General features: G+C 38.0%; 2 protein-coding genes across 3 annotated transcripts; one reads left to right on the top strand and one right to left on the bottom strand.

Moving 5' to 3' along the window:
* Positions 1–5,350: 5,350 nt before the first annotated feature.
* Positions 5,351–7,559, top strand: LOC143424553 (mitochondrial enolase superfamily member 1). 2 transcript variants are annotated; one of them, XM_076896694.1, is made up of 6 exons: positions 5,351–5,537; positions 5,647–5,749; positions 5,859–5,974; positions 6,063–6,217; positions 6,300–6,883; positions 7,155–7,559. In XM_076896694.1, exons 1-6 carry the CDS (start codon positions 5,457–5,459, stop codon positions 7,451–7,453), a joined length of 1,338 nt encoding a protein of 445 aa, XP_076752809.1. In that variant the 5' UTR covers positions 5,351–5,456; the 3' UTR covers positions 7,454–7,559. The 2 variants fall into 2 exon arrangements, with proteins under 2 accessions (XP_076752809.1, XP_076752818.1); XM_076896703.1 differs by lacking the exon at positions 5,647–5,749 and having other exon boundaries at positions 5,422–5,537.
* A 5-nt stretch (positions 7,560–7,564) lies between these two features.
* Positions 7,565–8,474, bottom strand: LOC143424567 (adenosine 5'-monophosphoramidase HINT3). Its single transcript, XM_076896716.1, has 4 exons — positions 8,293–8,474; positions 8,084–8,201; positions 7,802–7,995; positions 7,565–7,715 (listed from the first exon to the last, which is right to left on the bottom strand). Exons 1-4 carry the CDS (start codon positions 8,365–8,367, stop codon positions 7,677–7,679), a joined length of 426 nt encoding a protein of 141 aa, XP_076752831.1. The 5' UTR covers positions 8,368–8,474; the 3' UTR covers positions 7,565–7,676.
* Positions 8,475–10,129: the final 1,655 nt, after the last annotated feature.

Here is a 10,129-nt window from a genome sequence, read left to right as displayed (position 1 = left end):
ATCAGATCCGAAGGGATTAAAATCAAGTACAACCAACGAGTGCCATTCGTAAATTTAAAAGATTTTGCATTCTTAAAAATAACTTAACCCTCTAAACTCCACCAAGCCACAATAATATTCGAGAAAAATGATCTATTGGCGGGTGCATGGTCGTTCGATGGGAAAGATCGTTCGTTCGACATTCTAAAAGTTGCGATCGAAGAACGCAACGCTACGAATGAAATATCGCTTAACCATTCCGAGAATGCGATTTGAAATGGCGAACGATCGCCGCGTAGTTTAATAGGACAATCGAGGCTGCTTTTACCCCGCACGTGATCGGTGGGCAACGCACGTGCACCAGGCACGTGGTCACGAATGCGAAAGCTCTCTCCTCTCCTCTCCACTCCTCTCTGTTACACGTGCGTCGGACACACGCAAGCGACGCCAGAAAACGGTGAAATTCCGACTGCATCCCGGGCTAATTCGCCGTGCGTGATCGTAATTAATCAACGCCCGCCGTGATCGGGAATTATTAGCCGCGTCGTTACCTCTCCCGGTCCCGCAGAAATTGAAACTGCCCGCGCTTCCGGCTCCCGCCAGCTTGCTCCGACTAGCCTTTACCATCCCAAGGTTCTTTCTCTCGAGAATTATGAAATCTTTTCATATTTTTTTTGTCGTTCACCAATTTTCACCCCCGTATCCTTACGAGGATTTTGCTTATTTTTGCAAATCCCAACCGAGCGAAAAATCTTCAAAGCAATATTCTATGCGTTGGAATTATCGATATCTGTCTCGTTAATTCAGCTTTTCTGAAAATTCAGATAACCTTTCGATGTTTCTCGTTAAAGAAATACATTATATTCTCGCGAATTGTTATGATCGTGAAACGATCGTAGACGAGAAATAGAATAAATATTTCGCAATTATTATTTATTCCCTTGGAGATGTAACTTTTCCCGATATTCAAAGTACCACCCACTCGACTTATCTCCACGAAACCATTATCAAATTGGCCGATTTCGATATCTTATCCGGAACAGTCAGAAACCAGAGTCCTGCGTCGGTGGTTTCTGGCCGAGATTGTCAGTTCAAATACATTTCACGCGATACGGTAAAATACACGGATAGTCCGCGTAGATTTTCATGAGACGCTGCCTCGAAGGCAAAGATCCTATTTACCTTGGATGAACCGATTGTTTGAAGACGATACGTACCGGAGGACAAACTTCACCGGAACCAGAAGCCACGGTGCGACGAAAATAGAAAATTTAAACATTTCTCACTGATTACGGATGATTATTAATTTCCGTTATCAAGTGTTTGCTGTTTCTTCCTCTCCCCACGAATCACGATAGCGATAAAATCGAGACCTTAATCGTTTATCAAAATAAATTATTTTCGGAATCCTACGTGGGTGAGGATCCTACGTGGCTAGAGAATGATCGTCCACTATAACGAAATAAATCATTTATTTTAACACGTTAAAATGATAACAAACTTAAACGTATGCTCGTTTTAGGCGTGCGTTCGCTTTACCGCTCAAAACTTAATTGCCTTGCTGAGGGCTCCTTTCCCTCGCATTGCGTCTATTCTCGCCCCCTCATTTCGGTGTCGAGAAGAAGGAGGCACGTTCTTAACCCTCGAAGACGAAGAGAAAGTTTGGAATCAAACATATGTTTAACGTCTCCAGTCTGTTCGCTTCCAGGGTCAAGTATTCTCTTCCGCCCTACGTCACGTTACTTTCGAGTTAATTAATTGAAATGTAACGTTAAAACGATAAATGTAGAATAGAAACGATTCCGGTGTCGTGTCAAAAGTGGAGGTGACAGAGAAAAACGAATTAAACGATCGAGTCTGGCGAGCCGATTAGAACTAAACTTCCCGTCGTTAATCTCTAGCTTATTAAAATTTGTTCGTAGGGAACATATCTGCTCGGAATCAATTCGTATAATCCATTCGGAACCCATTTCGCGGGAACAATTTCGAGCAAACTTCCGTTATCGCCGTCCGAGCGTGTCGAGACCTCGATCATTTGCACCTTCCGCGCCTAGGAAATGGCTCGCGGAAACATTCGTTGATTAATCGTTCTTTATTTCGTCACGTTCGTCCGATTGTTTTATTCGTTTTAAAGTTGGAAACTTTCCAGGGGAATCCCTCGCGAACGAGACGGCTGTGCCTCGCGTTACACTCCCACCACCCCCGCTATTCCTATTCAGCCTTCCAGCCGACTTTTTCGTCATAATTGCGTCCTCGAAACTTGACAATTGCTTCCTCAAAAATGTATGCAGCTTGCTTGCAAATAACTCGTATTAAGATCCTTGAATAATAATCTTTACACGTAGTTCCTTTATTAAGAGAGAAACTCTTTTTTAGAGTTATATCGTTGTTACGAATAGCTAATGATACGTGTAATAAGTAAGAGTTGCCTCTCCACTGTCTATGGCTTCGAGTATCAGAATGACGCTCGCCAGTAGAATAGGTAATTAGAGTCAGACGAGAGAGAGAGAGAGAGTCCAGTTCCATATCCAGACATTCTCTGAAATTTCATACATTTTTCTATCTGTGAAATTTTCGACTTTGTAATAGAATTGTAATTCACTTTTTCGTTGCCAAATCCGCTTTTTAAATCGAGCCAGGAAATGTAGCGCTCAATTAGAAACGTGCAACCGAATCGATGCATACACTGCACGATTCAAATAAATTATATAAAACGTGAAAATTTGCGATTAAACACGTGCATACACGTGTCTCGCGATAGTAACGAACTCGCGAGTTGAAAAAAGTTAGAATCGTTCTACACGCGTTTAAGCCTCTGGAATCGGTGTAATTTATTTATCTCAACTGTTTTACAAACAGTTCCGCGAGTTTCGCTAATTTTCCTGGGACGATCAAAAATGTTAATTAGACCAATTAAGCTAAGGAGGGCACAGTATCACCCTCTAAGTCTCGAACCTGGCCTGACCCTGGCAGCGTACCAAGAACTTCTTTCGCAACGCGTTCCACCGCGTCAGGTTGTCCAGATAATCAGGAAACGGCCGCGACACCCCACCGGGTGGTTGCATTAAGGGGTTGGTTGCATCTCGTTTCGCGCCACGGCCAACACACAGCCAAACAACGTCCGGCGTTTAATAGCGCAATAATGCCGCAGCATGGCTAAGCCTTACAGTTTCGCGAAAGAAACTAAGTCACCGTCTGGCTTGGCCAGCAGTCAAATGGCACCCACGCCACGATTCCCGCGCGCTTCATTTCGCCCCAGTCCAGTGCATCACGAGCATTCTTCCCTGTTTTGTCATGCAGCTAGAGCCTTTTTGCAAGCTTCGCGGCTGACGATTCGAAATTAGGACGATTGCGGTTCGTGGCTCACCACGAGTCAAAAAAATCGACGGTATTAGTAACATCAAGTTGACACCGATTACGTGATAGAGCTCTTGAAAGCATAATTAGCGGCCCCCCTTTGCACATAACGTGCGGTAATTAACTGCTCCCAGATTGTAATGCAAGACGTAACGCGTAAGATATTGCAGATTTCTATACACGAACGCGAAGATTGCATCTGACATCAATTATAGAGCATCGTATCATTTAAATGTTGTAGTTAGAAACAGTTCTTACTTCTTTAATATATGTCTTCTGATTTTAAACATTTCAAAATGATTACCCGCCACTGGTTCCCCTGTCGGTAATAAATTGCGACTAATTTTACAAGTATTCAGAAGGATGACACCATCAGTTATTTAGTAGTCTACTTTTCTATCGGTAACAAAATACAAACAGTTTGACGACATCTCGAACGGATGGCGCCACCAGTCACTTAGTAGTCTACTTTGCTATCGATAAGAGTGTACAACCAGTTTGAAGACCCTTCGAAGAGATGACGCAACAGGTAATTTTATTCCAGCAATTTAATTTGAAACGAAAATTGACACGAAAGAAATTAAAAGTATTTTACAATACAATCAAGAGTTGTTACTAAATGTATTTGTATATATGATAGAATTCTTCACGTATGTAACAAATATAGTAATTTATTAATTTTACTAGATAAATAATCTTGTTAAGTGTAATTCAACAAGTTTTGTCGTTTACCTTTAATTCTATCCTCCACCTAAACCTTCTCCTTACAATTTTCATGAATTAAAATAAAAATAATATACAGTTCTTGGCAATGAAATTTGAGATTCCAATCGGAAAAATCTGAAAACCATCATTACCTGGAAAAAGACGTTGCTTCCAAGAATTATAGAAATTCTCGGAATTAACAATGACGTTATCTCTCTGGAGGTAGCAGATCTCGGACACCTCCTCACTTATCATGTTCTCTTGATACAAGGTCGAGAAATCGGGTCTCGATCGAAGAAAATCCGAAAACTGACAATTCTTGAAAAATAAAGTCACTTCTGGGAATTGGTGAAATTCCAATTTTTCGATCGAGATCTCGAATTTTCGACTTTGTATCAGGAGAACATGATAAGTGAGGAGATATCCGAAATATGCCACTTCCTGGAAAATAATGTCACCGATAATTCCTGGAATTTCAGTAATTCTTGGAAGTAACGTCATTTTCCAGGAACTGTCGCTTTTCGAATATTTCCATCAAAAATCCTAAATTTCAGACTTTGTATCAGGAGACCACGATAGCCAAGGAAGTATTCAATATTACAAGTAATTTAATTGATTTAATGATTCACACTTTAGTAGCAGCTAAGGAATTAATCTCTTCTTCACTGGTGTCGTATCTCTTGTATTCATCTTGCTTTCCAATCAATTTGTAAAGTAATCTGCGTTCCAACGCAAGTAAAAGGCAGAAGAAATCTGCGTGCGCGATCAAACACATTGATAACTAATAATTATCATGCGTACCAGCAAATCTAAATGAAGAAAAAAAGAATTAATGAAAACGAATAAAGTTAAACACCAGTAAGTATTGTAGAAGTAAGTAAGGGATGGTATCTGTAAAGATCCTTTATTAAGTTTATATAGTTGACTGAATGATATGTGAAATTAAATAAATACTTCTAAGAGAAAAATTAATCGTGAAATTTATCCATAAAATCGTGTGCAGACTGAACGAAGCAATTACATTTGCTTGTACAAAAGTCAATTTACGGCTGAATATTAATTTAAGTTCACTTGGTAACTTAACTGGCCTCGCAAAATTAATCATTGAACGAAGTACAATATATAACTTTCCAATTTGCCAAAATCACGGCTTTAAATTCCTTATCTAAAATTGTATTATTTTGTTTACTCGCGCACACGTATCAAATTCAATACAGCATTTAGAAGATAATACTTATGTACTCGTGAATGTTTATGTAATATGATAAAAGGGAGGAGCGATAACTGATAGGAGTGATCGTGATATTCCCAGCTGGTGCGTATTCAGAAGAACAGTTTGCGAAAAGTAACTGTATTCGTCTTTAATATTGTCACGTATCGAATTGATCGATTTTAACAACTGATTCGCATAAACAATGGAAACTTTAATTACGGACGTTGATGTAAAGGATATAAGGTTTCCAACATCACTGCTGGCAGATGGAAGTGATGCTATGGTACGTAAAACCCTAATCTTCCAATGTATGTATACTTTATAAATAATTCAAATTCATATTTTATCATATTCTGAGCCCTAAATACGTGGATATAATTTTACCTTAACAGCATACCGATCCTGACTACTCTTGCGCGTATGTCACTATAAAGACTAACAAAGGGATTGAGGGGTATGGTCTAACATTCACCTTGGGCAGGGGCACTGAAATTGGTATACTTATTTATCATAAATCTCTAATAATATCATTAATTTGTATTTAACTTAGATAATACTTACATAAGTTACATAATACTTACAATTAATTAAAAGATATTCATAGTTGTACAGGCATGCAGATCAATGTCTTATTTGGTAAAAGGACAGAATGTGAAAGAAATCTTTGCACATTTTGGATCTTTTTGGAGAAAGCTAACTAGCGAATCTCAGTTAAGATGGGTATGTATACAAATAATCGTAATTATCGTTAAACGTGGCATAATATGTATATGTACGTATATAATACGTAACATGCAATGTGCGGTAGATTGGGCCAGAAAAGGGTGTTACTCACCTTGCTACAGCCGCTATAATAAACGCACTCTGGGATCTATGGGCACGAATGGAAAATAAGCCTGTCTGGAAACTACTTGTGGACTTAACTCCTGAACAATTGGTCTCTACGATTGATTTTAGATACATGTAAGTTTAACGAAACATATTTTACGAAAAAGGAACTAGTTCTCGTACGAGCGAATTATTCGAGTTATTTAATTTCTTTTAGTACCGACGTTATTACGAAAGAGGAAGCAATAAAATTATTGAAAGACAATGAAAAAGGGAAAGAAAAGCGAGAAGAATTGTTACGGGAAAATGGATACCCCGCGTACACAACGCAAGTGGGTTGGCTTGGATACAGCGATCGTAAAGTTAAAGAGCTCTGCGCTAAATTCCTGGCTCTTGGGTTCACATCTTTCAAGGCGAAAGTCGGTCAAAATTTACAGAACGACATAAAACGATGCCAATTGATACGCGATGCAATAGGATCCGGAAATAAATTGATGTTGGATGCTAATCAAATTTGGGATGTCAATGAATCCATCGAGTGGATGAAACAGTTGACGAAATTCAAGCCGGTTTGGATCGAGGAGCCTACATCTCCGGACGATGTGTTGGGACACGCGAGGATCGCGAATGAATTAAGACCATACGGTATTGGTGTCGCGACTGGAGAAATGTGCGCCAATCGTGTGATGTTTAAGCAATTGCTACAAGCGAAAGCAATCGACTACTGTCAGATTGATTCGGCTAGAATAGGAGGAATCAATGAGATATTGACTGTTTATTTGATGGCAAAAAAAATGGGTGGTAAGTCGAGTACAAAACAGCTATGCATCCACTGACTTGTAAGCTGGCACTCTGGACTAGTACAAAAACAAGAGAAGAGATCACGGCGTCTCGATACTTATGTCTCTTTCGCTCTCTTAGGAAAAGCATGCCTCTTCAACTTTGATCGCTCACCGTATTTCTTTCGAGTGCTAACTTACTAGACATGTACAACGCTTATATACGTATTTAATATTTCACGTAAAACATACTAAATTATCAAACGTTTTCTCACAATTTTTCATACAATTAGTTCCAGTGTGCCCACATGCTGGTGGAGTAGGTTTATGTGAAATGGTTCAACATCTTCAGATGTGGGATTTTATTTCTTTGAGCGCAACTACGGAGAACCGCGTGATAGAGTACGTGGATCAACAACACGAACACTTTGAAAATCCTGTACGCATTCAAAATGCGTGTTACATGCCGCCCACAAGTCCTGGTTATTCCACCAAGTTGAAAGAAGATGGTATTAAAAAATATTCATATCCAGATGGACAACAATGGAAAGACATGTATGAGGAAGGACTTTTTCAAAGACCATCTAATTAAGATAAAAACAACAACGAAATGAACGCATTTATATCAACGTATCATAACCTATAGTTTAACATAAAAGTTGTCGTAAAAATAAAATATATAAAAGATATTGCGCAGCGTATCGCGGCAATTAAATATTATTTACACAAAACAATGTTCCAGCTTTCCACTGAGAAGACAATGAAATTATAGACCCTGTCCTTGATCTTTAACTTATAAATTATTATACTCCTTATTACTTGCGACCCTCCAGATAAGATTTCACATAGTCCGTCTAAAAAATGCAGTAATTAGTTGCATCAAACTGATTGGAATTAATGGAAATTAACATAGAAATTTTTAAGTAATCGTTATACATACACTTACGAACCAAGAGGAGTTTGGTTTATATATAATTTTGTTGAGAAAGCTTATATTGCTCGTAGGGGAAATAACATGTAAATGCAAATGATGCACTGTATTAAATGGTGGCCAATGAAATCCTGTGCATGTGGCCGCAGGGTCCAAACCCTGTTTCTCTGATATTGTATCCACTGTGGTGACAATTCTATCATCTAAAAGTTGTCATCGTTTGTAAGAACTACAGAAGTCCCAAGCATTGAAAATTAATGCAATACCTCTAATCTATTCGACGGAACTTACAAAGTTCGGCATTGTCTGCTTTCAGTTCTTTGGCATTGCGTATATGCTCTCTTGGAATTATTAAATAATGATGCGTTGAAATTGGATGAATGTTTTTAATACATATTAGGTAATCATCCTAAAATCAAACGCAATATCTCGAGTTGAATAATTCTCGGAGTAAAATAACGAATCGAACAGTAAAGGTTAACGTAACAATATTTTCGTACCTCGTATATCTTCTCACTTGGTGCTTTGTTATCGATAATGTTACAAAAAATACAATCATCCATACGAGTCGCCATGGTGTAATTATATTAGCTTATATTAATTGTTTTGCTGAATAAGAAAATTGCTTCTGTTTAATATGACACGTATGAATATAACAAGTACGTTCATGCGATATATTGTATTTTGCAGATGCTGTTATATGTAGTAACGCGTGCACTCACACACGTATGCACGTCATATCTGTATAATCAGATGCAATCACTGACAGCTCGTGTCACACCGACAAGTGCATTCACCTAGTGAGAAACAATACCATTATATAAATGGATAGAGCAACTTCTTATCGAACAACCACTGATCTGTGTTTAGTGTTGCATCAAGTGGTAGAATTTTAAATTTTGCATAAACTCACCAAGGTTGGTAATGCACAAGTAGCGCCACTTGAAGAAAGAAAGAGAAGAGAAGAAATATAAAAGAGAATTAGTTAACAGCGAGATCTTGTACACAGTAGAGTAGAATCTAAGATGCTATAAGAGAGAGTGAGACTGATGATGGTGACCATCTCTGGTGACCAACCCGTGGCGCCATCTCTGTGAGAAGTGCTCAACTGCTCACACATAATTATCGACAGTGAAGTAAACTGGTATGTGGGGTCCTCGATGCAATAATTTCTTCTAATTAACTTTCACGGTGCTTACTTTTATATAACAATTTTTATTTAACAAATAACAAGTCTCTAACAAATTAGATAAACTTAAGGAGAAGCTTAGAAATATAAATCTAGATTTTATAAAGAAAAATTATGATGTGTTGTCTTTGATGGTGCAGAAATAAGTGAATAATAAATTTGAAAAACGTAGCGAACGAGAGTCTCTTTTTTTATAGATGGCGTGAATTAATTTTGAAACAATTTCCTATCAAAATGTACCTTCCGAGGAGCGGAAGTATATGGTAGTAAATGTGTTTGCTGTGATGAAGTTGATAACGCCACAAGTGAAAAACTACTGACGCCATCTCTGCGGAGAGTACTGAAACTAATGCCCGACCAATTTCAGCGCTCCTCCAAGAGATGGTGACAGTAGTCTTCAGTAATTTATTTCGCTGTCGATAATTGTGTGCGAGCAGTTTGAGTACTTTTCACCGAGATGGTGCCAATAGTTTTAAAGTAGGGTCGGTATCATCTATCTCACTCTTTCTCATAGCATCTTTCTCTCTCTTGCCTCTAAAGCGGGAAATATAAAAATGATATATAATATGATGATATACAATAGAGGTTTAAAAGCCCTTTTCCTATTAAAATTGCACTATATGTAGTATTTATTATTTATATTTACATACGTTACTTTATATTCTTACTTGCAATCAATAATCGCTGTAACAATCGAGCTAGTTTATAAAAAATAATAAAAATAAGTATAGTCTTATATCTTTGTTTCATTTTAAATTTATTTTAGAATCAAAATAAATAAATTGTTTATTATTTTATTTTTAATATTCGTTTATAATGTGGATAGAAAAATGTCACCGTACGCCACCGCTGAGAAAATTGATGAATGAACGGCGCTGGCAGGCGGTATCAGCAGTGAAACAGCACCGCGTGCTATTCTGGGGCATTTAAATAGGTGTAATCCTGGTGATACTCCTGTGACGTTACAGAACCTGGGGGCGCCACCATGATACGCTAGTGCTTTTTGAAGTGTTATGTGATTCGCTGTGTTATCTGGGAAATTAACGGAAGACGAATGAAATGATAAATAACAATACAGAATATACTATCGATATGATTATTAAAATAAAAAAATTTTAACAGGAATTCATTATGAACATCTCGTTTGA

Source organism: Xylocopa sonorina, chromosome 1, assembly GCF_050948175.1.
Source record: "Xylocopa sonorina isolate GNS202 chromosome 1, iyXylSono1_principal, whole genome shotgun sequence".
In the NCBI taxonomy this organism is placed as follows: domain Eukaryota; kingdom Metazoa; phylum Arthropoda; class Insecta; order Hymenoptera; family Apidae; genus Xylocopa; species Xylocopa sonorina.
Note: the sequence above shows the minus strand (reverse complement) of the source record. Positions and strands in the feature narration are given on the sequence as shown.